This window comes from Bufo gargarizans, chromosome 5 (genome assembly GCF_014858855.1).
Source record: "Bufo gargarizans isolate SCDJY-AF-19 chromosome 5, ASM1485885v1, whole genome shotgun sequence".
Classification (NCBI taxonomy): domain Eukaryota; kingdom Metazoa; phylum Chordata; class Amphibia; order Anura; family Bufonidae; genus Bufo; species Bufo gargarizans.
This window is the reverse complement of record NC_058084.1, coordinates 479,966,590-479,992,835: the sequence shown is the minus strand read 5'-3', so window position 1 is coordinate 479,992,835 and position 26,246 is coordinate 479,966,590. Positions and strand designations below refer to the sequence as shown.

General features: G+C 45.4%; 1 protein-coding gene across 1 annotated transcript in view; it reads right to left on the bottom strand.

The window, feature by feature from the left end:
* Positions 1 to 1,019: 1,019 nt before the first annotated feature.
* Positions 1,020 to 26,246, bottom strand: part of HHATL (hedgehog acyltransferase like) — a 39,434-nt gene continuing 14,207 nt past the window's right edge. The window contains exons 7-12 of the mRNA XM_044295739.1: positions 25,769 to 25,940; positions 25,308 to 25,452; positions 25,038 to 25,073; positions 20,103 to 20,304; positions 8,557 to 8,698; positions 1,020 to 1,251 (exon numbers count right to left, since the gene is read on the bottom strand). Of these exons, the coding sequence (XP_044151674.1) occupies positions 1,130 to 1,251; positions 8,557 to 8,698; positions 20,103 to 20,304; positions 25,038 to 25,073; positions 25,308 to 25,452; positions 25,769 to 25,940 (819 nt within the window). The 3' untranslated portion in view covers positions 1,020 to 1,129. The remainder of the gene's footprint in view (positions 1,252 to 8,556; positions 8,699 to 20,102; positions 20,305 to 25,037; positions 25,074 to 25,307; positions 25,453 to 25,768; positions 25,941 to 26,246) is intronic.

The following is a 26,246-nucleotide window of genomic DNA, read 5'->3' as shown; positions in this document are numbered from 1 at the left end:
GATCTGTGTAAAGGAGGGGTCTGTATATAGGGCTAGTCTAGGGTCTTCATAAAGGAGAAGTCTGGTCTGAGGTCTCTATACAGGGGTAGACTGGGCTCTATATAAAGGAGGGGTCTGTATATAGGGCTGGGCTGAGTTCTGTATAAAGGAGGGGTCTGTATATAGGGCTGGGCTGAGTTCTGTATAAAGGAGGGGTCTGGCCTAGGGTCTTTATTTCGGAGGTCTGGTGTGTGGCCCATGTTAATTTTGGGGTGGGCTGCAAGGGGTCATATGTACAATTTGTGGTTGAAATTGCCCGGGGTATTTGCTGAATAAATGAGTCGGACACAAGGTAATTTGGGATACATGATTTGAAAAGGTTGAGAAACACTGGTCTAAAATACTTTCATTTCATTTTCTCATCTCTGCTTGCTGTCAGTGAACGGGAACCTACCCACTGACATGCAGAGGCTAAAATCCTGCACAGACCTAACCCTTCTCACAGCTGAGGATTTGTTACAGTTGTATGCAGTCTAGATAGTCCAGGATAAAGCTCTCTCCTGTCCTGATTGCTTGTTAGTTTGTTACAATGTATCAGTGCAGGTGCGATGTATCACAGGGAATTGTCTACAACTTCACCAAACCCTCAGCTCTCAGAACAATGAGCCTGTGATGTAAAGCAGATTGTTATCACTCAATTACAGCAAGCAGAGGTTTTGCAAATAATAAAAAACTGAAGCAGAGTGGAGGGGAATTTAATAAGACCTGTGCTTCATGTGCTTAACCCAAAGTACGCTGGAGTGAAACGTGGAAGATTTTTTCAGAGGTGCACGCTCTGAGCAGACATAGATTTGCGCCACAGTTTATGCCAATTCCTGCCGTACGTCTGTGTGTCGGTGGGAGGCCACACCCTTCACGTTAAGCTCCACCCACTTCCCGTCACTACGTGTTACTGAATGCCCCTCATTACAGGATAGTGATAATACTGGACGCTGGCCCTTTAAGTGATTCCACCTGTAGAAATAAAATACTTGAATTCGTTCCTATATAAAATATTTATTGGCTCTGGGCGGCGTTTTGTGGCTCCGGGAGCGGCCTGTAGCATTGATCTATAGGCGGGTTTGAGGTCCGGGGGTCTCTGGTTCTGGGGTCAGGCAGCTTTCAGCTTCTCGTTCTTCTCCTCCTCTATGGCCAGAACTCGCTCCCTCTCCTTGATGAGCTGAACTCCGCAGTACGTCACAAACCAGATGGACAGGGTGCTGACCGGGAAGCCTGGAATCAGAGAGGACGCCGAATGTCAGGGATCACATCTACCAAAGCCCCCCCCATTAGCCACCGACCACTGGTGGCCCCTATGTAGGGATCTTCAGACCCTCAGGCCTTTTCCATCTCATTGCACCCACACAGTAGGCGAGACAAACACCCCCAGAGCAACGACAGCTCAGAGCGCCGGACTGGAAGCTCTGCAACTTCCTAATAGTCATGACATTTCAATTTCCGAAACCTCTGCTTGCAGTCAGTGGATGGAAACATTCTGACCTATTTTTGTACTGCTCACACAAGAGTTCAGAAGGCCGCAGAGTACCAGGACCATCAAAACATATTTACAGCCTCTACGCGTAAATTAGAAAATTCCCATTCACTGACAGCTATCAGAGATCTTGGAAAGTGAGAAAACAAAATATCAAGCATGTTAGAAAGTTGCAGATAATGCTGACCAGACTTTAGCTTAGCAGCCTTGTCTACTGGAGTCCGAGACGGTCGGAAATTCAAATCCTGTTTTAACAGACGCGCAGATTCTTGCACATGCTTTACACTGCAGTTGTGCTCCATTAAGGCACAGCTATGAATAGTGATTTCAGTTTAGCTTCATTCTCTATTGTAGTGCTGAGTACTGTAAACTCAACCTCCTGTCACAGCAGATACTCTGCTCCTGCTTTGTCCCTCCCTTATGCTTTACAATGCAGTTTTGCTTATTTAGACTGGTTTATGTCTACCAGCATTAGCTCTAGATTTTATTATTATTCTTTGCTGTATACCCATTATGATATTCATCTGATTTGTGGTTACTAAATGTCAATCAAAAACAACATGGACAAGCGTGAAAACCTGAAAGAGAATCAACACCTTGTATTCACCAGCAGACTGGGGACAATCACTGTATAGAAGGGACAATCACTGTATAGAAGGGACAATCACTGTATAGAATGCTACACTGATCTTACTAATACTACTACTACCACTACTACAGTATGGAGCACCCTCTAGTGGTGACTGCAGGCACTGAGATTTTGAGCTATTGTATCAGAAAAATAAAGCTCCAGCAGCTACAGAGATAAATTCAGAATTGAAAAAAAATGGAAAAATCTATTAAAACCGATTTAAAAAATAGTGTCCAAGTGTAAACCTTCACTTCATGGTAAAACCATATTGGACAATAAAGAACACAAACTCCCATTTATTACAATGTAACACTGGGCAGGGAGGTTGGAATAAAAGTTTGCTTTTGATACTGGAAATTATAAATATACAGCGTGCAGAACTTCACTGCCATCTAATTGTGCTGGTGCAGTCACTGTGTACATACATTACTTATCCTGAGTTACATCCTGTATTATACTCCAGAGCTGCACTCACTATTCTGCTGGTGCAGTCACTGTGTACATACATTACTTATCCTGTACTGATCCTGAGTTACATCCTGTACTATCCCCCAGAGCTGCACTCACTATTCTGCTGGTGGAGTCACTGTGTACATACATTACTTATCCTGTACTGATCCCGAGTTACATCCTGCATTATACTCCAGAGCTGCACTCACTATTCTGCTGGTGCAGTCACTGTGTACATACATTACTTATCCTGTACTGATCCTGAGTTACATCCTGTATTATACTCCAGAGCTGCACTCACTATTCTGCTGGTGCAGTCACTGTGTACATACATTACTTATCCTGTACTGATCCTGAGTTACATCCTGTATTATACTCCAGAGCTGCACTCACTATTCTGCTGGTGCAGTCACTGTGTACATACATTACATTACTTAGGCCTCATGCACACGACAGTTTATTTTCACGGTCCGCAAAAACGGGGTCCGTAGGTCCGTGATCCGTGACCGTTTTTTCGTCCGTGGGTCTTCCTTGATTTTTGGAGGATCCACGGACATGAAAAAAATGTCGTTTTGGTGTCCGCCTGGCCGTGCAGAGCCAAACGGATCCGTCCTGAATTACAATGCAAGTCAATGGGGACGGATCCGTTTGAAGTTGACACAATATGGTGCAATTGCAAACGGATCCGTCCCCCATTGACTTTCAATGTAAAGTCAGGAGTCCCTTTACTTTCACACTTGTGTTCATAATGCAGACGGTGGCTCCGTTCAGAGCGGATCCGTCTGCATTATATTGTTAAAACATTTCTAAGTGTGAAAGTAGCTTCAGACGGATCCGTCCAGACTTTACATTGAAAGTCAATGGGGGACGGATCCGTTTGAAAATTGAGCCACAGTGTGTCATCCTCAAACGGATCCGTCCCCATTGACTTACATTGTAAGTCTGGACGGATCCGCTTGCCTCCGCACGGCCAGGCGGACACCCGAACATAACTTGAAGCGTCCCCATCACCATGGGAACGCCTCTATGTTAGAATATACTGTCGGATATGAGCTACATCGTGAAACTCAGATCCGACAGTATATTCTAACACAGAGGCGTTCCCATGGTGATGGGGACGCTTCAGGTTAGAATATACTGAAAAACTGTGTACATGACTGCCCCCTGCTGCCTGGCAGCACCCGATCTCTTACAGGGGGCCGTGATCAGCACAATTAACTCCTCAGGTGCCGCACCTGAAGGGGTTAATTGTACTATCATATCCCCCTGTAAGAGATCAGGGCTGCCAGGCAGCAGGGGGCAGACCCCCCCCCTCCCCAGTTTGAATATCATTGGTGGCCAGTGCGGCCCCCCCCCTCCCTCCCTCTATTGTAATAAATCTTTGGTGGCACAGTGTGCGCCCACCATCGCCCCCTCCCTCCCTCTATTGTAATAAATCGTTGGTGGCACAGTGTGCGCCCCCCATCGGCCCCCCCTCCCTCTATAGCAGTAACAACATTGGTGGCAGTGTGCGGCCTCCCATCTCCCCCCCCCCCCGATCATTGGTGGCAGCGTAGTTCCAATCGGAGTCCCAGTTTAATTGCTGGGGCTCCGATCGGTAACCATGGCAACCAGGACGCTACTGCAGCCCTGGTTGCCATGGTTACTTAGCAATAGTACAATAGTAGAAGCATCATACTTACCTGCTTGCTGCTGCGATGTCTGTGAACGGCCGGGAGCTCCACCTACTGGTAAGTGACAGTTCTTTAGCAATGCGCCGCACAGACCTTTCACTTACCAGTAGGTGGAGCTCCCGGCCGGACACAGACATCGCAGCAGCAAGCAGGTAACTATGAATCTTCTACTATTGTACTATTTCTAAGTAACCATGGCAACCAGGACTGCAGTAGCGTCCTGGTTGCCATGGTTACCGATCGGAGCCCCAGCAATTAAACTGGGACTCCGATCGGAACTACGCTGCCACCAATGATCGGGGGGGGGGGGAGATGGGAGGCCGCACACTGCCACCAATGTTGTTACTGCTATAGAGGGAGGGGGGGCCGATGGGGGGCGCACACTGTGCCACCAACGATTTATTACAATAGAGGGAGGGAGGGGGGGCGATGGGGGGTGCACACTGTGCCACCAACGATTTATTACAATAGAGGGAGGGAGGGGGGGGGGCCGCACTGGCCACCAATGATATTCAAACTGGGGAGGGGGGTCTGCCCCCTGCTGCCTGGCAGCCCTGAGCTCTTACAGGGGGATATGATAGTACAATTAACCCCTTCAGGTGCCGCACCTGAAGGGGTTAATTGTGCTGATCACGGCCCCCTGTAAGAGATCGGGTGCTGCCAGGCAGCAGGGGGCAGTCTTGTACACAGTTTGTAGTGTATTCTAACTAGAAGCGTCCCCATCACCATGGGAACGCTTCTGTGTTAGAATATACTGTCGGATATGAGTTTTCACGAAGTGAAAACTTAGATCTGAAAAAGCTTTTATGCAGACGGATCTTCGGATCCATCTGTATGAAAGCAACCTACGGCCACGGATCACGGACACGGATGCCAATCTTGTGTGCATCCGTGTTCTTTCACGGACCCATTGACTTGAATGGGTCCGTGAACCGTTGTCCGTCAAAAAAATAGGACAGGTCATATTTTTTTGACGGACAGGATACACGGATCACGGCCTCGGCTGCAAAACGGTGCATTTTCCGATTTTTCCACGGACCCATTGAAAGTCAATGGGTCCGCGAAAAAAAACGGAAAACGGCACAACGGCCACGGATGCACACAACGGTCGTGTGCATGAGGCCTTATCCAGAGTTACATCCCATATTATACTTCAGAGCTGCACTCACAGGGGATATTTTGGGAAGTGTGGTCTTTACACCAGGCTGTGTATAGTCATCTGATGTAGGAATAACTATTCCCCTGTATTGTAGGAGTTCAGCTAAACTTTAAAGCAGTGACATATTTAAAATTAGGCACGCAAGGTCATGTGACTTAGGGTCCATTCACACGTCCGTAAGTGTTTAGCGGTTCCGCATTTCCCGGACCGCACATCGCCGGCACTATGATAGAAAATGCCTTTTCTTGTCCGCAAGAATAGGACATGTTTTATTTTTTTCGGGAACAGAATTGCGGATCCGGAAATGCATAGTGTGCTGTCCGCATCCGTTCCGGCCCCATTGAAAATGAATGGTTCTCTACCCGTTTCTCAAAATTGCAAAACAGATCTGGACCCAAGTTACGGACGTGTGAATGGACCCTAAAGTGTCAGGACGTAGGAAGGGGGGGGGGACAGACTGATGCCCAGTGGGCCACCTGAACACCACCACACAACAGCCGGCTGGGTATCTATAACGATCTGGTGCTTCCACAGTTAATTATGACACTGGGTACTTATGTCCCTTTCCTAAATTGAACTGTATCGCCATCCTCAGGACAGAAATGCGGTTGAATATCGCGGCGGGGAACAGCAGATAATGGTCCCTTGCTCCACCGTTCACACGAAACGCGCTGATCAGCGACTACACCTACGCCTGTTTGTTACTTGAGACATGTTTTTAATCTACATAATGCTTGGTAATCTTAGGGCCTCATTAATTAGATTCTTTACCCTGTACTCACTGTTCACCCTCACAGGCCGGTGAGGCGGTATGTCCTGACGCAGGTGGGCGCGATTACATCATGCAGCATGTTGACGCCATCAGAACTGGCTGCCTGGATCTCAGCGTTTCAGGCCGTAGGCCGCTAGAGCCTTGTGGTCTGCATTGCAGACGATAGGGAAGGGGACTCGGTGAGTATTCGTTTTTTATCCCTATCCTGGCAACTTGGGGACACTGCTTGAGGGAAGGGGGCCACTGTGTGGCACACTACTTGGGGTGGCACTGTGGCGACATTATTTGGGGGGTGCTATGGGGGACATCACTGGGAGGCTACTGTGGGCACATTACTTGCTGAGGCACTGTGGGGACATTATTTAGGTGGCACTATAGGGGACATTAATGAGAAGCCATTGTGGAGCACACTACTTGGGGTGGCACTGTAGGGACTATATTTGGGTGGACATTACTAGGAGGCCACTGTGGGCACATTACTTCGGGGACATTATTCAGGGGGGCACTGTGGGGGACATTATTCAGGGGGGCACTGTGGGGGACATTACTTGGGGGGGCACTGTGGTGGACATTACTTGGGGGGGCACTGTGGTGGACATTACTTGGGGGGGCACTGTTGGGGACAATACTTGAGGGGCACTGTAGGGGACATTACTGGGGGCACAGTGGGAGACATTAATGTCAGGACTATAGGGGGCATTAATGGAGGCCACTAAAGGGTACATTTTTAATACTGGGGCACAATAGGGGGTGTTATTACTGATGGAACAGAAAATTACACCGAACAGTGCTCCATAGTGAAGGACCTCAAATAAAAGTGGAGGTAAGTGAGGTGAGTACTGCGCTCACCAGAGAGGGTTGTGCATCCAGGCAAACACTGGGCAACATGTGTAAACTCAGCAATCACAGAGATCTGCGGCACCGCCCGACGGGCATCCAGAAGATTGCCAAGTATGCAAAAAGTACCCTGAGATGGGCGCCAGAGTCCAAGGAGAATATTTATTGCAATGTGGACACAATAAAACGCGTTTCAGAGGCGTGCTGCCTCCTTCCTCAGATACCTGGTATATTGCTAGAGGCAGTATAGGGAGTATTATTTATACTAAAAATAGGGGGGTATTGTTGCTGGAGGTACTATACAGGCATTATTACTGGGAGCATAATGGAGGGCATTACTACTACCGGGGCACTATATAGGCAATATTATTAATGGAGGCCTTTTAGGGGGCATTACTACTTCAGCGGTATAGTATTTTTTGCACAATAGGCACACGATTGGTGGTGGCAGCTGGAGGACACTATTAAGGTACCAGGATGGGAAGTTTGTATTGACAATACGGGGACGATGATGGAAAAGTGACAAAAATCTAAGATGTCTGTGTGGCAAACTCTGCAGAGGTGATATTTGGCTGAAAGAATTTGTCATAGTGATCTGGGCCGAATGGAGAAGATGAGGAAAAAGAATGTCTACATTAGAGGAAGAAGCGTTGTATTCTCCTGTATGTTTGGTAGTGCTGGCAGGCAGTATGCTGTTGCTAGAGCTGGCTGTGACCCACAACTCACCTCCTCAGCCCCCAGCTCCATACCTTAGTGGAAGAAGAAGATGAGGCAGAACCTTGCAGCTGGTGCTGGTCACCAAAGAGGAGCAGCTTCTGGGGTAGTATATTGTGGTATTTGGTTCTGCAGCAGGACCACAAAGTGTAGCACAAAATACCGATGCTTTATGATATTGCTCACCCCGTCTACGTTTGTAAGCCCCACTTACTTGAGTTGACCTCACCTACCCAGGTTGGCCCCAACCTCTGTTTTTTTCGGCCAGCCTTCAACATGAGGCCACTTTAAATTCCCAGTCTCTCCCTTTGCCCAAATTTTCTTCAGTGGTGCCCCAGACAGCCGCCACTCTGTCTACCGCTCCCCGCATCCTGGCCCTGATCAGATCCGCACGAATAATGCAAACGCCTGTATCCATTAATAACGGATTCGTTAGCATTATTCATTCAACAAAAAACGGATCCGTCTTGACTTACATTAAAAGTCAATCGGGGACGGATCCGTTTACAATTGCATTATATTGTGTCAGTGAAAAACGGATCCATCCCCATTGACTTACATAGACTACGCATAGTCAGACTTCACGCTTCAAGCTGCGTTTTAGTGACCATCTATAACGGCGGCCAAACTGATACATTCTGAACGGAACCTTATCCATTCAGAATGTATTGGGGCTTAACTGATCTGTTTTGGGCCGCTTGTGAGAGCCCTACAACGGATCTCACAGGCGGACCCAGAAACGCCAGTGTGAAAGTCGCCCTAGAGTGTTACATCACACACACATTGTAACTCCTATTATGTGACTATTACCTGTGATGAGGATCCTCTTAGCCACCAGCAAAGCAAACTCCAGACTGTTGAGAGCTAACACGTTATATAAAATAATAGCCCAGAAGTTTGCGGCTCCGAAAATACCCCTAATTCTTCTGGACATGGACTCCGGCAGCTTAGCCTGAGAGGAGTAAACACAGAAGATAAGGTAGGTGTACACTGGGAATGTATTATAGTAATAATATACTACACAAGAACAGTATTATAGTAGTAATATTCTTGTACATAGGAGGCAGTATTATAGCAGTTATATTCTTGTACATAGGAGCAGTATTATAGTAGTTATATTCTTGTACATAGGAGGCAGTATTATAGTAGTTATATTCTTGTACATAGAAGCAGTATTATAGCAGTTATATTCTTGTACATAGGAGGCAGTATTATAGTAGTTATATTCTTGTACATAGGAGCAGTATTATAGTAGTTATATTCTTGTACATAGGAGCAGTATTATAGTAGTTATATTCTTGTACATAGGAGCAGTATTATAGTATTTATATTCTTGTACATAGGAGCAGTATTATAGTAGTTATATTCTTGTACATAGGAGGCAGTATTATAGCAGCTATATTCTTGTACATAGGAGCAGTATTATAGTAGTTGTATTATTGTACATAGGAGCAGTATTATAGCAGTTATATTCTTGTACATAGGAGCAGTATTATAGCAGTTATATTCTTGTACATAGGAGGCAGTATTATAGTAGTTGTATTATTGTACATAGGAGCAGTATTATAGTAGTTATATTCTTGTACATAGGAGTAGTATTATAGTAGTTATATTCTTGTACATAGGAGGCAGTATTATAGTAGTTATATTCTTGTACATAGGAGGCAGTATTATAGTAGTTATATTCTTGTACATAGGAGCAGAATTATAGTAGTTATATTCTTGTACATAGGAGCAGTATTATAGTAGTTATATTCTTGTACATAGGAGGCAGTATTATAGTATTTATATTCTTGTACATAGGAGCAGTATTATAGTAGTTATATTCTTGTACATAGGAGGCAGTATTATAGCAGCTATATTCTTGTACATAGGAGCAGTATTATAGTAGTTATATTCTTGTACATAGGAGTAGTATTATAGTAGTTATATTCTTGTACATAGGAGCAGTTTTATAGCAGTTATATTCTTGTACATAGGATGCAGTATTATAGCAGTTATATTTTTGTACATAGGAGCAGTATTATAGTAGTTATATTCTTGTACATAGGAGCAGTATTATAGTAGTTATATTCTTGTACATAGGAGGAGTATTATAGTTGTTGTATTATTGCACATAGGAGCAGTATTATAATAGTTATATTCTTGTACATAGGAGGCAGTATTATAGTAGTTATATTCTTGTACATAGGAGCAGTATTATAGTAGTTATATTCTTGTACATAGGAGCAGTATTATAGTAGTTATATTCTTGTACATAGGAGCAGTATTATAGTAGTTATATTCTTGTACATAGGAGCAGTATTATAATAGTTATATTCTTGTACATAGGAGGCAGTATTATAGTAGTTATATTCTTGTACATAGGAGCAGTATTATAGTAGTTATATTCTTGTACATAGGAGCAGTATTATAGTAGTTATATTCTTGTACATAGGAGCAGTATTATAGCAGTTATATTCTTGTACATAGGAGCAGTATTATAGACGTTATATTCTTGTACATAGGAGCAGTATTATAGTAGTGATATTCTTGTACATAGGAGCAGTATTATAGTAGTTATATTCTTGTACATAGGAGCAGTATTATAGTAGCTATAGTCTTGTACATAGGAGCAGTATTTTAGTAGTTATTTTCTTGTACATAGGAGCAGTATTATAGTAGTTATATTATTTGCCAATTTTCTTTTTATTGTCACAAGTGTTCAAAGTAAACAGCAATCAACAGTAGTATTCATATCAGACATGGCTAGGTGCGGTACATCCCAGAAGAATCCGGGTATTAGAGATAGGACATCACAAGATCAAAAATTCTCTAGCATCTAGACAATGCAAATCCCTTAATCGGGATGAGGGAAGAAAGTATATCCTCTGTTATGTCGCCATGTTTTGAATTACATCAATAGAATCAAATTGGAACATTCACATTCTCATAACAGACAGGGTTAGACAAACAGTGAGGGGGGGGGGGGAGTGTATGGTGGTCTTAAGGAGGTCATACAAATTTCCTAAACTGTTTCCATGGTTGCCAGATGTCAATGAATTTATGATGGGTGCCCAACTCCCAGGAGGCACGTTCCTCGAACCTGTAAAGTTGGTCTGTCTTTTCTATCCAAGCTTCCACAAGGGGAGGGGAGTCAGAACAGTGGGATTAACAATCTTGCCGAGGTAATATGCATCGTCGGGAGGCTGTTTTTTGAAGGAATGAGATAGACACTAGGGCAACAGAGCAAGATCAGCTTTGGGTCTAGCTGTATCAGCGGTTGTGGGGTGCAGATCTGATTAATGGACCGCTCAATTTGGGACCAGAAAGAACGTATCTTATGGCAAGTCCACCAAATGTGTAATAGTGTACCTGGTTCTGTTCCGCACCTCCAACACTTCTCTTGGAGATCTGGGTTCAATCTATGAAGAAAAACTGGGTTTTTTTTTACCACCGTGTTAAAAGTTTATATGAGTTTTCTTGGATTGTGTCGCAACGCGAGAAGCCATGTGAGTTGGCCAATATCGCCGCTTTTGCAGGTGCAGATAGCGTAGTGGAAAGGTCCTGTTCCCAAGCATCTAAGTAGTGGAGGGCTGGAGGTGCGGCAGAAAGAAGCTCTTTGTACATAGTGGACAAAGCTTTGTTATGGGGAAGTCGTGAGCCTAGTTTCCTCTCCAGCCAAGTGGGGGGATTATCAGGAGGAGGGGTAATCTGATATTTCTAATGTCATTTCAGAAGCTAAATAAATGAAGGAATAGGCCACTTCTCGTCTGCGGTAGTTCTAAGATAGCGTTCCAATCCAGATCTCCGTTTGGACTTCTGACGTCTCCCAACGTCAAGCCCTGGAGGGAGGCCCAAACGCCCGATGGGATTGTTTTGTCCTCATGGAGGTAGGCTTGTAAGAGGGGCAATGGGAGGTCTGCCTGGGGAAATCTCAACTCCTTAGTGATGTACATCTTGGACCACTCAGTCAACATGCCTTTCCATAGCGGGGATATATTGGCAGTGTTGAAGAAGCAAGTGCGGATTCCCCATATAATTAGCTTTTCTCTATGGGATAACAGGGCAGATTCCAGCTGGGAGAACATTGACGTCCGCTGACCTGACAGCAGATCAAGTCCTCTATTTAGCTGAGAAGCTTTGTAATAAGAGCGAATATCGGGGAGTCCAAAGCCACCAAATCGTTTTTCCCTAATGAGGGTCGGGTAGGCTATTCTGGCTGTCTTTCCCTTCCAGATGAAAAATCAAAAACAGCCGTCTTACTTCAGTAAAGTAAGAGTTGGGTAACCATATGGGGAGCGTTTGCAGAAGGTATATCAACTTGGGGACAATATCAGTTTTCAGATAGTTTTTCCTCTCAATCCCAAAAATTAACTGAAGTTTTAATTTTTGTAGATGAAGTCTGACCTCTTTGAGTAGCGGGAGATAATTCAGGCTAGATAACTCGTATACTTTAGCTGAGATGTGGATATCCAGGTATTCAATGGTATGGGCGGCCCAGGTGAATGGAGTAGATTGTCTGAGTGCATTGACAGTGGCAGGAGGACACGTAATATTAAGGGCCTGGGATTTATTATAGTTGATCTTGAAGTTGGACACGGATCCAAACTCCTCAAATATGGAAAGCAATTTAGGGAAAGAAGTTAGGGGATTAGAGGTCATAATCAATAGGTCGTCCACGAAGGCTGCGGTGAGGTGGGTCTGATTATTTATTGAGATCCCTCTTATCTCGGGGTCTTGGCGAATCCGACACAAGAGGGTTTCCATCACCATAATAAATAACGTTGGGGACAGGGGGCAACCCTGCCTGGTGCCATTTGATATGAGGAAGGAATTGAAGAGGCAAGCCGAATTGTGGCAAGGTGCGGGACATGTATTGCCAACTCACCCTGTCAAAGGCCTTTTCCGTGTCCGTGTCCAAAAGAGCTATAATGTCCGTGTTTAAAAGGGAGATCGGGCGATAATTCCCGCAGGAAGTAGGGTCTTATTAGGTTTATGAATAATGGTGATATGGGCTTCTAGGGTTTGTGGAGGCAAAGTGCCCACAGTTAATAGATGATTGCATAAGGATCTAAAATGAGGGGTCAGAATGTCTTGAAAGGTTTTATAGTAAAGGATGGGAAATCCATCTGGGCCTGGGCTTTTTCCCAGAGAGGATAGTAGCTAGTACTTTGAGTACTTCTGAGTCAGTGACCGGGTCCAACAAGTGTCGGGATCTGTCCATGGCAACAGTCGGGAGTGAGAGCTTATAGTAGTTATTTATATTCTTGTACATAGGAGCAGTATTATAGCAGTTATATTCTTGTACATAGGAGCAGTATTATAGTAGTTATATTCTTGTACATAGGAGCAGTATTATAGTAGTTATATTCTTGTACATAGGAGGCAGTATTATAGTAGTTATATTCTTGTACATAGGAGCAGTATTATAGTAGTTATATTCTTGTACATAGAAGCAGTAACTACTATAATACTGCTCCTATGTACAAGAATATAACTGCTATAATACTGCTCCTATGTACAAGAATATAACTACTATAATACTGCTCCTACGTACAAGAATATAACTACTATAATACTGCTCCTATGTACAAGTATATAACTACTATAATACTGCTCCTATGTACAAGAATATAACTACTAAAATACTGCTTCTATATACAAGAATATAACTACTATAATACTCCCTCCTATGTACAAGAATATAACTACTATAATACTGCTTCTTTATACAAGAATATAACTACTATAATACTGCTCCTATGTACAAGAATATAACTACTATAATACTGCTTCTATGTACAAGAATATATTATAGTAGTTATATTCTTGTACATAGGAGCAGTATTATAGCAGTTATATTCTTGTACATAGGAGCAGTATTATAGTAGTTACTGCTTCTATGTACAAGAATATAACTACTATAATACTGCTCCTATGTACAAGAATATAACTACTATAATACTGCTCCTACGTACAAGAATATAACTACTATAATACTGCTCCTATGTACAAGTATATAACTACTATAATACTGCTCCTATGTACAAGAATATAACTACTAAAATACTGCTTCTATATACAAGAATATAACTACTATAATACTGCCTCCTATGTACAAGAATATAACTACTATAATACTGCTTCTATATACAAGAATATAACTACTATAATACTGCTCCTATGTACAAGAATATAACTACTATAATACTGCTCCTATGTACAAGAATATAACTACTAAAATACTGCTTCTATATACAAGAATATAACTACTATAATACTGCCTCCTATGTACAAGAATATAACTACTATAATACTGCTTCTATATACAAGAATATAACTACTATAATACTGCTCCTATGTACAAGAATATAACTACTATAATACTGCTCCTATGTACAAGAATATAACTACTATAATACTGCTTCTATGTACAAGAATATATTATAGTAGTTATATTCTTGTACATAGGAGCAGTATTATAGTAGTTATATTCTTGTACACAGGAGGCAGTATTATAGTAGTTATATTCTTGTACATAGGAAGCAGTATTATAGTAGTTATATTCTTGTACATAGGAAGCAGTATTATAGTAGTTATATTCTTGTACATAGGAGGCAGTATTATAGTAGTTGTGGTCGGGGCTATGTGTGAAAGAACCTACCGCCCTCAAATTCCCCTAACTAAACTGGCGGCTTGAGTTGTGGCATAACCGCTACCGACGAGAGTATACCTGAAAGAGGGTATACCCTATGGGAGAGTGAAGAGAATGGGGCGGGCTGGGAGGGGAATATCGCTGCCGTCCAGTGCTACCTGAGGAGCTGTGGGATACATATAGGCCAAGACGCCCCTCCCACAAATACAGGCCAATAAATCGGCCTTGCCACTTGTGGTCGGGGCTATGTGTGAAAGAACCTACCGCCCTCAAATTCCCCTAACTAAACTGGCGGCTTGAGTTGTGGCATAACCGCTACCGACGAGAGTATACCTGAAAGAGGCCAAAAGTCCAGCATGAAAATACACATATATTTATTGACATATTTACAACGCCAAATTCTGAAAGGCACCTTGAATCTCACTGACAGGATTCGGCACATACCGGCTGTAACATGAGGACCGCCATCGGCCCAACTTGCGGATAATGTGAGCTGGTACTTGATTCTTGGAGGCGGCAGAGGCTGCCCCTATCCTGAACGAATGTCCTGAAACTGAGAGGGGGTCTAAACCCAAATTGGCCGCTAGCAAGCGCGCGTGTGCTACGAATTGGGACGTGGACAACGCAGCTGCCCCGAAGGGTAACAGTGGGGAGTCAGCCCCGTGACCGGCTAGTGCTTCTGACAGTTCCCGTAGAACGTGGACCGGACACCATTTGTGATAGGTGGGGAAGAACCTGATGAGGGTAGGGGGACCTGACTGGGAAGTCTTGGTGACAGGTAAGGATAGGACAAAGCCCTCTGGGCTGGGAACCAACTGTCGACGGGATAGGAAGGGGCCGTGGAGCGACAGTGACGTAAACTCACCTGGCCTCATGAAGCCGTAAAAGGCCAAATAGATGGCGGCTTTGAGCACCAAGCTTTGCAGAACCCCGAAAGGCCTGAGGTCCAACAAATCGGACATGCCCCTGAACGTGGGGCCGGACACGGGCTGTCTACGGGGGTTGACACCTGGGGTGCAATTCTGTAGACCTTTCAACGTGGCCTTGACCACGTGACTGGAGAATAACGACATTCTTTCTGGCTGTGCGCGAGACAAATGGTGCTGGACCCCGGCCAGATAAGTTAAGTTTTCACGGTGCCGGGAGAAAGGTGCATGTGCTCGTGACAATACCCGATGAATGCCAGTATGAAGTCTATGTGGCCCAGGTCGCCTGGGGGGTGTTCCTGTTGGAACTTGAGGTACAACCGCCAGCCCGTGTTGTACGCCCGGGTGGTGTTGGCTGAGAGCGACCTGGCAAACAGCCCCTGGGCTGTGTTGAGGTACCGGTCTAACTGAGAAAGAGTGCGGCCGGACGAGGAGACGGGGTTCTCGATGCGTCGGCTTCGGGGCAAACCTGAGAAAATAGAAAGTAATTCATCTCAGCTAAAGCGTTAACTGCTGCCACTTGCGAACCACCTATGAGGGTACCACAAAACAAGAAGTTGTGTGACAGTGAAGACTGCACCAGACGTCTCATCAATGCCATGACTAGCTGAGATCTGGATTTGCCACTGTCGAGGATGGCCAAGGAGGCAGGACTAGCAGAAGCAAAGACCACGGTGCGGCCTGTCCACAGGTTACCCCAAGCGCGAGCTGCCGCTACTATGGGATACAAGTCCCTGGCCTCCGTTGTCTGAGAGGTTCCTGCGGTCTCGCATACCTCCCCCGGCCACGCCCCGTTCAGCCAATGGGAGCCAAATATGGCAGCGAATCCAGTGCTGATCCCGCTGCTGGAGAATATGACGGGGGAGTCATGCGAGACCGCCGGGACAAACATGGATACGCCATTCCAGTGACGCAAGAAGTGGTCCCACATGCCCAAGTCTGCTTGCGCATGACTGTCCAGGAAAACTGGGCTGTCCTGACAGGGAGCTGCTGAGAGGAGTGGTAGTAACCTACCTACAAATGACCTGCCCTGGGGAATAACGCGCATGGCAAAGTTTAACATGCCTAATAATGACTGTAGCTCAACCTTGGTGGCGACCCTCCTGGTGACAAAACTGTGAATGACTGCCTGGACCCTAGCCAGTTTGTCTTCTGGCAATCTGGCTGACATGCTTTGCGTGTCCAGCACGATGCCCAGGAAAGTGATGGTGGTAGCCGGACCATCCACCTTTTTGGGGGAAACGGGGACCCCTAGTTGGGCGAAGCATGCTAACAAGCTCTGAAGATCCTTGGCCGAGCCCTGTGGAGATTCGATCAACAGAAAATCGTCCAGGTAATGTATGACGTGTTCGCAACCAAACCTGTTCTCTAGTATCCAGTGCAAGGCTTTCGCCAGTTGATCGAAAATCCACGGGCTGCTGCGGGATCCAAAAGTCAACTTGACTGCAAAATAGTAAAGAGAATTCCACTTAATCCCGTGCCACCGCCAAAGTTCTGGCCTGATTGGCATCAACTTGAAGGCGTCTGATATGTCTGCTTTAGACAAGATCGCCCCCGGGCCTGTGGCAAGGATGAGTGCAATGGCTTGATCGATGGAGGCGTACACCATGCTGACCTCCTCCGCTGGAATGAGTGAATTCACGCTGGGGGTGGATAAGCCGTGTGGCGCTGACAAGTCGAATATCAGCCTCTCTTTGTGGCTGAACTTCCCCGTAACTACCCCTATAGGGCTGACCCTCCAGCGTTCGAATGGGGATGACAAGAAGGGGCCGATGATGTACCCCTTGTCTAGCTCTGCCTGGAGAAGTCTATCTATGGACCCGGGGTTGAGGGATGCTGACTGCAAGTTCCTACACTCATGGGTGTGTTCCGGTAATGCCACCAGACCTGTGTGAAAACCATGGGTGAAACCTGACACCAGGAAGTCGCAGAAGGAGGCGTCCTCGTGCCCCTGTAAGTATGACTCTAACAGTTCTACATTTACCACGCTCATGCAATGTTTATCGGTTTTTAATGAGCAGGCGACTTTTGGATGGGCTCGGAAACAGTTTGCGCAAATGTGCAACAACCGACACTGACTATAATTGCAAGTTGCAAAATTATAGTTGTTGCAAATCTGCGATCTGCCCAGATACTTAATCGGTCGGCCGAGTTTATCGACCGCCGAATTCTGCTGGGTGCCAGCCGACGGACCAGGAATAGGAGGAGAAGGATTGGACCTCGGGGCACTCGCGGCATTATGACACCACTCTCCAGTATGATATATCGACTGGCATGAAGAGCAAGCCGGTGCCTTCAGCCCCGCGAAATGCCTGCAGAATATTTCTGTGTCAATATTAGCCCAATTGGTGGTAAACTGGAATTGACAGAGCGCAGCTGCGGCTTTGGCAGAAAAGGAGCAATGGTAGTCATAGAAGCCGAAGCCTCCGTACTTGTAGCCCAACTCCGTGACCCTGAAGAGATACAGGTCCAATTCTTCCCTCCTATCTGGTCGTACCGAACAGATGACGTCTCGAAAAAGACTGAAGGCAAGCACGAACTCCGGGATTGTCAACTTCCTACTGAGCCTAAGATCCCGTCCCTTCAGTACAACAGAAACATCGCCGCACGCAATGACCCTATTGTCCGATAAGTCACGAGTGGCAATCAGGAGGGAGGCCAGGTTCACATCTCTACCATCGAGGATATCCTTCTTGATGTTGGCCGGAATGAAATGAGCTGGAGTGACGTTGGGTACCGTGACGAAGTTACCTGACATACTGGCAACTGGCGCCGCCACGGCTGGCAAGGGAGTTGCAGGTGAGGACAAGCCAGCGACCCTGGCCTCTACTGACTCCAACCTGGATTGTACCCCGGACATGGAGGAGGTAAGGCTGTTCAGCATGACATGGAGCTGGGACAGTGAGGTCTGTACTGTAGCCATGGAGACCTCTTGCTGAGACGGATCTGCGGGGTTGGACACCAATAACCTATACAGCTCTGCTTTCCGGGCCCCAGCCGAAAAAGGAATGCCCCTCTTGGCTAACTCAGACATGAGTTTAGGCACGGTCCAGCTACGCAGAGAGGGAATACTGCCGGATTCCGATGCCCTAGAACCCAGATCTTCGCCGGAGGCATCCACGATGTCTCAGCCGTGAGACATGACCGGACTGTTGAAATAACCAAAAATTGACGGACTGTCACTAACAGTGTTGGGAAGCCAAGACAGACTAACACCCGTGCTCAGACCACCACCGCCACTGCAAATACAGCATGCATGAAACTGACCCTGGTGATCACCTGAGGTAAGAAAAGAGGGAGGACGTACGACAGTGGATGAAAATAGGAGCAATCAACCTTACCAAACCAGACAAGACGCTGTTATAAGGAGAATACAAAGGATCAACCGAGGAAAAACCTGTACGTATAAATGAACAAAATAAGATTTTTTATTTATTTTTTTTTTATTTATTTTTTTGCAGATGCCCAGACTGGGCGGCGAGTCACGACTGCCTGTGCTGTGGTGAACGCGAGATTGGCCGAATGGCTGACGAGCCTGTGCCAGAAACTACGCAGGAAACGGTGAGTGATCGCACCTGAAGCTACCCAGCTGTGGTGGAACCACGTATGAGATGCCACGCAATGTGCCGGGTCTGGCGTGCGCCGTTTATCGAGCTCTTGTCACCGGGGTGTGTCCCCCAAGCACTCCTCACCACCACATTGCAAGGCATGACCCCCCCCCTCTCTTTTTTTTTTTTTTTTTTTTTTTCTTTTCCCCTACCTAACTGATAGCACGGCGGCCCGTGCCAGACTTTACCCCTTTTTTTTTTTATTTAACCTCCACAAAACCGGGCTCAAGATGTCACGAAACCGTCCCTCGGAGATGGCTTACATGCAGGTGAAACAGTGGTGCTGTGCGGCTCCTACCAGCCCCCATGCTCCACCTGCCCTGGCCTGTCAATACTACACATCAGCGGAACAACAGGTCAAGTAACATCACAACCATGCGCTAAGCTACCTGACTGCAGACAGAAGTAACAAGCATGTCAGTGCTTCGCTAGACCCATGAGCCGGCTGCCACTCACTCCCTTGCCGACTACGCCTCGCTGTGGTCACTTCCTCCCCCCTCTCCCCCGTGCCGCCGATTGCTGACACTCTGAAACCCTCACCTAGACCTGAAAGGAGAAAAACCTGCAAGAAATCGGAGTCTCGCTGACTCCTGCAACCTGCGTGCAAGTCACGTGGGAGCGGGGCGTGCTGCCAGACTGCCGCTCCGGTGTGGGGATATCCCTCTCTTACCTTAGAGGGACCGACCCCACCGACCGGACTGATCGAGCCGATGCTGCGCTGAGGCAGCAGTCACTTACCCGCCGCACCAGGATGCAGGACCGCCGGAGGGAACGCTAACCGGAAGTGACGTCACGTAGTCTAGGAAACGCTGAAGCTTTGCTGGAACCAGGAATATCGCTGCCGTCCAGTGCTACCTGAGGAGCTGTGGGATACATATAGGCCAAGACGCCCCTCCCACAAATACAGGCCAATAAATCGGCCTTGCCACTTATATTCTTGTACATAGGAGGCAGTATTATAGTAGTTATATTCTTGTACATAGGAGGCAGTATTATAGTAGTTATATTCTTGTATATAGAAGCAGTATTATAGTAGTTATATTCTTGTACATGGGAGCAGTATTATAGCAGTTATATTCTTGTGCATAGGAGATAGTATTTTAGTAAAGCATGTTCTTTCATATAAGGAACAGGATTGTGTTATTTACATTTTCAGGTAGTAGTTCAGTCACCCCTATGACTTACCTCCAGGCTTGCAAATGGTTTCATCTGAAAAAACTTTTGGACCCATAACTCAAAATTCAGTCCAAAGCAGTTGCAGACAGACCAGATATAGACAATTTCACAAGGCCCAAGCCACAAGGTGGTCACTAAGAATGTGGAGATAGTGGCCAGTAGCTCCTTCTTTATATTATCATGATCTCCTCCTAGATAGTCATAGACATACCTGTGCAGGAGAAGATGGTGCATAATATAATTTTCTACATTAATTAAATATAATTACTTACTCAAGTGAATGAAAAGAAAATAAATATCTGAAAATTGTTAGAAACTTTTTAAAGAAGAAAATCTTTTTAATATAATGGATCTGTCAGGTCTCTATCTCTAGGAAACACTGCAGGGGAGGTGCTGAGCTCGGTAATACAGTGAAACCAATTTGAGACGACCACCCAAAATGGAATTCAAGGGTGTTTTAAAGGGGTGATCCTGTCAAAGAAGATGTATAATGCATAATCTATTAAATAAAAATCTGTTACAGGGAATATGATCTGCAGAAGAAGACTCCTCTTCTCAGAGTATTTGTATTTTCGAGAAATGTCATTATTTATAGTTTCCATTTTTTATGTTCTAGATTTCAATGGAAAAGGCTGTTGTTAGGATACTGATGTTAGGATAGAGAGAACGACTAAGAGTCCTACTTTCCCCACCCTCTCATAGAGAAAGCATGTGAGTCCTACTTATACCACCAAGTCATAGAGAAAGCCTGTGAGTGCAGCTCCCCCCACCAATTCATAGAGAAAGCCTGTGAGTTCTGCTTCCCTGATTCACTCATTGAGAAAGCCTGTGAGTCCTACTTTTCCCACCAACTCATTGAAAAAAACCTGTGAGTCCTACTTTTCCCACCAACTCATTGAGAAAGCCTGTGAGTCCTACTTTTCCCACCAACTCATTGAAAAAGCCTGTGAGTCCTACTTTTCCCACCAACTCATTGAGAAAGCCTGTGAGTCCTACTTCCCCCACCAACTCATAGAGAAAGCTTGTAAGTCACACTTCCCCATCAATTCATAGAGAAAGCCTGTAAGTGCAGCTTCCCCCACCAATTCATAGAGAAAGCCTGTGAGTCCTACTTTCCCCACCAACTCATACAGAATGCCTGTGAGTCCTACTTCCCCCAACAATTCATAGAGAGAGCCTGTGAGTCCAGCTTCCCCCACCAATATATAGAGAAAGCCTGTGAGCCCTGCTTCCCTGATTCACTCATAGAGAAATCCTGTAAGTGCTACTTCCCCTACTAATTCGTAGAGAAAGCCTGTGAGTCCTACTTTTCCCACCAACTCATACAGAATGCCTGTGAGTCCTACTTCCCCCAACAATTCATAGAGAGAGCCTGTGAGTCCAGCTTCCCCCACCAATATATAGAGAAAGCCTGTGAGCCCTGCTTCCCTGATTCACTCATAGAGAAATCCTGTAAGTGCTACTTCCCCTACTAATTCGTAGAGAAAGCCTGTGAGTCCTACTTTTCCCACCAACTCATTGAGAAAGCCTGTGAGTCCTACTTTTCCCACCAACTCATTGAGAAAGCCTGTGAGTCCTACTTTTCCCACCAACTCATAGAGAAAGCCTGTGAGTCCTACTTTTCCCACCAACTCATCGATAAAGCCTGTCAGTCCTACTTTTCCTACCAACTCATTGAGAAAGCCTGTGAGTCCTACTTTTCCCACCAACTCATTGAGAAAGCATGTGAGTCCTACTTTTCCCACCAACTCATTGAGAAAGCCTGTGAGTCCTACTTTTCCCACCAACTCATTGAGAAAGCCTGTGAGTCCTACTTTTCCCACCAACTCATAGAGAAAGCCTGTGAGTCCTACTTTTCCCACCAACTCATTGATAAAGCCTGTCAGTCCTACTTTTCCTACCAACTCATTGAGAAAGCCTGTGAGTCCTACTTTTCCCACCAACTCATTGAGAAAGCCTGTGAGTCCTACTTTTTCCACCAACTCATTGAGAAAGCCTGTGAGTCCTACTTTTCCCACCAACTCATTAAGAAAGCCTGTGAGTCCTACTTTTCCCACGAACTCATAGAGCAAGCCTGTGAGTCCTACTTCCCCCACCAACTCATAGAGAAAGCTTGTAAGTCACACTTCCCCATCAATTCATAGAGAAAGCCTGTAAGTGCAGCTTCCCCCACCAATTCATAGAGAAAGCCTGTGAGTCCTACTTTCCCCACCAACTAATATAGAGAAAGCCTGTGAGCCCTGCTTCCTTGATTCACTCATAGAGAAATCCTGTAAGTGCTACTTCCCCTACTAATTCGTAGAGAAAGCCTGTGAGTCCTACTTTTCCCACCAACTCATTGAGAAAGCCTGTGAGTCCTACTTTTCCCACCAACTCATTGAGAAAGCCTGTGAGTCCTACTTTTCCCACCAACTCATAGAGAAAGCCTGTGAGTCCTACTTTTCCCACCAACTCATTGATAAAGCCTGTCAGTCCTACTTTTCCCACCAACTCATTGAGAAAGCCTGTGAGTCCTACTTTTCCCACCAACTCATTGATAAAGCCTGTCAGTCCTACTTTTCCCACCAACTCATTGATAAAGCCTGTCAGTCCTACTTTTCCCACCAACTCATTAAGAAAGCCTGTGAGTCCTACTTTTCCCACGAACTCATAGAGAAAGCCTGTGAGTCCTACTTTTCCCACCAACTCATTGATAAAGCCTGTCAGTCCTACTTTTCCCACCAACTTATTGAGAAAGCCTGTGAGTCCTACTTTTCCCACCAACTCATTGAGAAAGCCTGTGAGTCCTACTTCCCCCACCAACTCATAGAGAAAGCTTGTAAGTCACACTTCCCCATCAATTCATAGAGAAAGCCTGTAAGTGCAGATTCCCCCACCAATTCATAGAGAAAGCCTGTGAGTCCTACTTTCCCCACCAACTCATACAGAATGCCTGTGAGTCCTACTTCCCCCAACAATTCATAGAGAAAGCCTGTGAGTCCTACTTTTCCCACCAACTCATTGAAAAAGCCTGTGAGTCCTACTTTTCCCACCAACTCATTGAGAAAGCCTGTGAGTCCTACTTCGCCCACCAACTCATAGAGAAAGCTTGTAAGTCACACTTCCCCATCAATTCATAGAGAAAGCCTGTAAGTGCAGCTTCCCCCACCAATTCATAGAGAAAGCCTGTGAGTCCTACTTTCCCCACCAACTAATATAGAGAAAGCCTGTGAGCCCTGCTTCCTTGATTCACTCATAGAGAAATCCTGTAAGTGCTACTTCCCCTACTAATTCGTAGAGAAAGCCTGTGAGTCCTACTTTTCCCACCAACTCATTGAGAAAGCCTGTGAGTCCTACTTTTCCCACCAACTCATTGAGAAAGCCTGTGAGTCCTACTTTTCCCACCAACTCATAGAGAAAGCCTGTGAGTCCTACTTTTCCCACCAACTCATTGATAAAGCCTGTCAGTCCTACTTTTCCCACCAACTCATTGAGAAAGCCTGTGAGTCCTACTTTTCCCACCAACTCATTGATAAAGCCTGTCAGTCCTACTTTTCCCACCAACTCATTGATAAAGCCTGTCAGTCCTACTTTTCCCACCAACTCATTAAGAAAGCCTGTGAGTCCTACTTTTCCCACGAACTCATAGAGAAAGCCTGTGAGTCCTACTTTTCCCACCAACTCATTGATAAAGCCTGTCAGTCCTACTTTTCCCACCAACTTATTGAGAAAGCCTGTGAGTCCTACTTTTCCCACCAACTCATTGAGAAAGCCTGTGAGTCCTACTTCCCCCACCAACTCATAGAGAAAGCTTGTAAGTCACACTTCCCCATCAATTCATAGAGAAAGCCTGTAAGTGCAGATTCCCCCACCAATTCATAGAGAAAGCCTGTGAGTCCTACTTTCCCCACCAACTCATACAGAATGCCTGTGAGTCCTACTTCCCCCAACAATTCATAGAGAAAGCCTGTGAGTCCAGGTTCCCCCACCAATTAATAGAGAAAGCCTGTGAGTCCAGCTTCCCCACCAATATATAGAGAAAGCCTGTGAGCCCTGCTTCCCTGATTCACTCATAGAGAAATCCTGTGAGTGCTACTTCCCCTACTAATTCATAGAGAAAGCCTGTGAGTCCTACTTTTCCCACCAACTCATTGTGAAAGCCTGTGAGTCCTACTTTTCCCACCAACTCATTGTGAAAGCCTGTGAGTCCTACTTTTCCCACCAACTCATTGTGAAAGCCTGTGAGTCCTACTTTTCCCACCAACTCATTGTGAAAGCCTGTGAGTCCTACTTTTCCCACCAACTCATTGTGAAAGCCTGTGAGTCCTACTTTTCCCACCAACTCATTGAGAAAGCCTGTGAGTCCTACTTTTCCCACCAACTCATTCTGAAAGCCTGTGAGTCCTACTTTTCCCACCAACTCATTGTGAAAGCCTGTGAGTCCTACTTTTCCCACCAACTCATAGAGAAAGCCTGTGAGTCCTACTTTTCCCACCAACTCAAAGAGAAAGCCTGTGAGTCCTACTTTTCCCACCAACTCATTGAGAAAGCCTGTGAGTCCTACTTTTCCCACCAACTCATTGAGAAAGCCTGTGAGTCCTACTTTTCCCACCAACTCATTGAGAAAGCTTGTGAGTCCTACTTTTCCCACCAACTCATTGAGAAAGCTTGTGAGTCCTACTTTTCCCACCAATTCATAGAAAAAGCCTGTGAGTCCTACTTCTCCCACCAACTCATAGAAAAAGCCTGTGAGTCCTGCTTACTAGTGCAATAATTATAGCAATATGAAAAACTCAGGATAGACCTCATCTCTTTACCAACCCCCCCACTACATGAGCTACAGCTTTATTAAAGTGACATTACTAATATATCGGGTCAGAACTGTTATAGAGTGCCATGGCAAAGCTCCAGTCAGGACCAGTTTAGAACCGATCCAGTTCTGGCTGACACCTCGCTGATACTCACTTGCAGAGCCAGTCATTGATCCCTCTGTCAAAGTGCCTGAAACAGTAAAGGAAATCATCAATAACCCAGGAGATCCGAGCACGGTATTATAATAAGTTGTTAGCAAAAGTATACACTCCCTTTTAACAACCTATACATTTTAAAATGAAGAGTAAATATTTTTGACTTAGCAAAAAAAAAAGTTAGTTGCAAAAGTATACACACCCTTTTAATAACCTATGTATTTTTAAATAAATATGACATATTTTTTACTTGTTGGCGATGACTTACGTTTCCGCGAAGACGTAGAGCATGGTGATACACTTGGGTGGCTGCGGTGGGTCGAGATGGTCCAGTCTGGAGATGATGTTTATCACCCCAAACATCACGGCGGCTTTCACCCAATCATAGACTAGGTTAGAGTATGCCAGTCCGGCTGCCAAGAAATGTATAGCGCGGTGTTATAGAATATAATGTCCACAAAGAAATGGCGCCGCTGTGGCTCATTCAGTCTCAGGGTGCCGAGGCCCTCACCAGTCAGAAAGTGATGAAATATTGTGGTGATATCTTTTTGTAGGAAGGAATCACCCTGTACATTTTTAAATTCTGACTGCCTACATCCACCACTAGGGGGAGCTTACTGCTTAGAATTATAAAGCTCCCGTAGAGGCCAGAAACCTTTGCTATGGGCGCACCGAAAGTCCACAAATATGACAAAAATATTCTAGATTTAGATCCAAGAATGTACAAACCCAGGGACCAGTCCGACACTTTCTTCAGTAGCTTCAAGTCTGACGGTATGGAGAGAATGTAGAGGAAGTGGAAGAAGACGTCCACGAGGAGTATGACCAGCATGTGGCTCACGGCCTGGACGCGGATGTTCCACATCTCGTTCTCTTTACGGGTCACGGCCCTGGTGTGCACCTGGGATGGGAAGACAGAAAGCAGGAAAAGAAACACTTTCCGTCAACTTTTTTCAAAATTCACTTTCGCCTTCTCGCCTTTCAGTGAGCAGCAGCTAAAAGAAGAGGTGGGTGCCATGGGTCCCTTTAAAATTCCTTTAATCCAGATATTTTGCGGATTATCAGACACTCACTGTTGTAAGGCTAGGGAAGTTTTCAGGAAAAACCTCCAAATAAACGTATGACAAATATCTTTTGTGAAATTCCATATTAGATTGCTGGAAACAAAGATTTTCCGGATTATTGGATGTTTTAAAGGAATTGTACA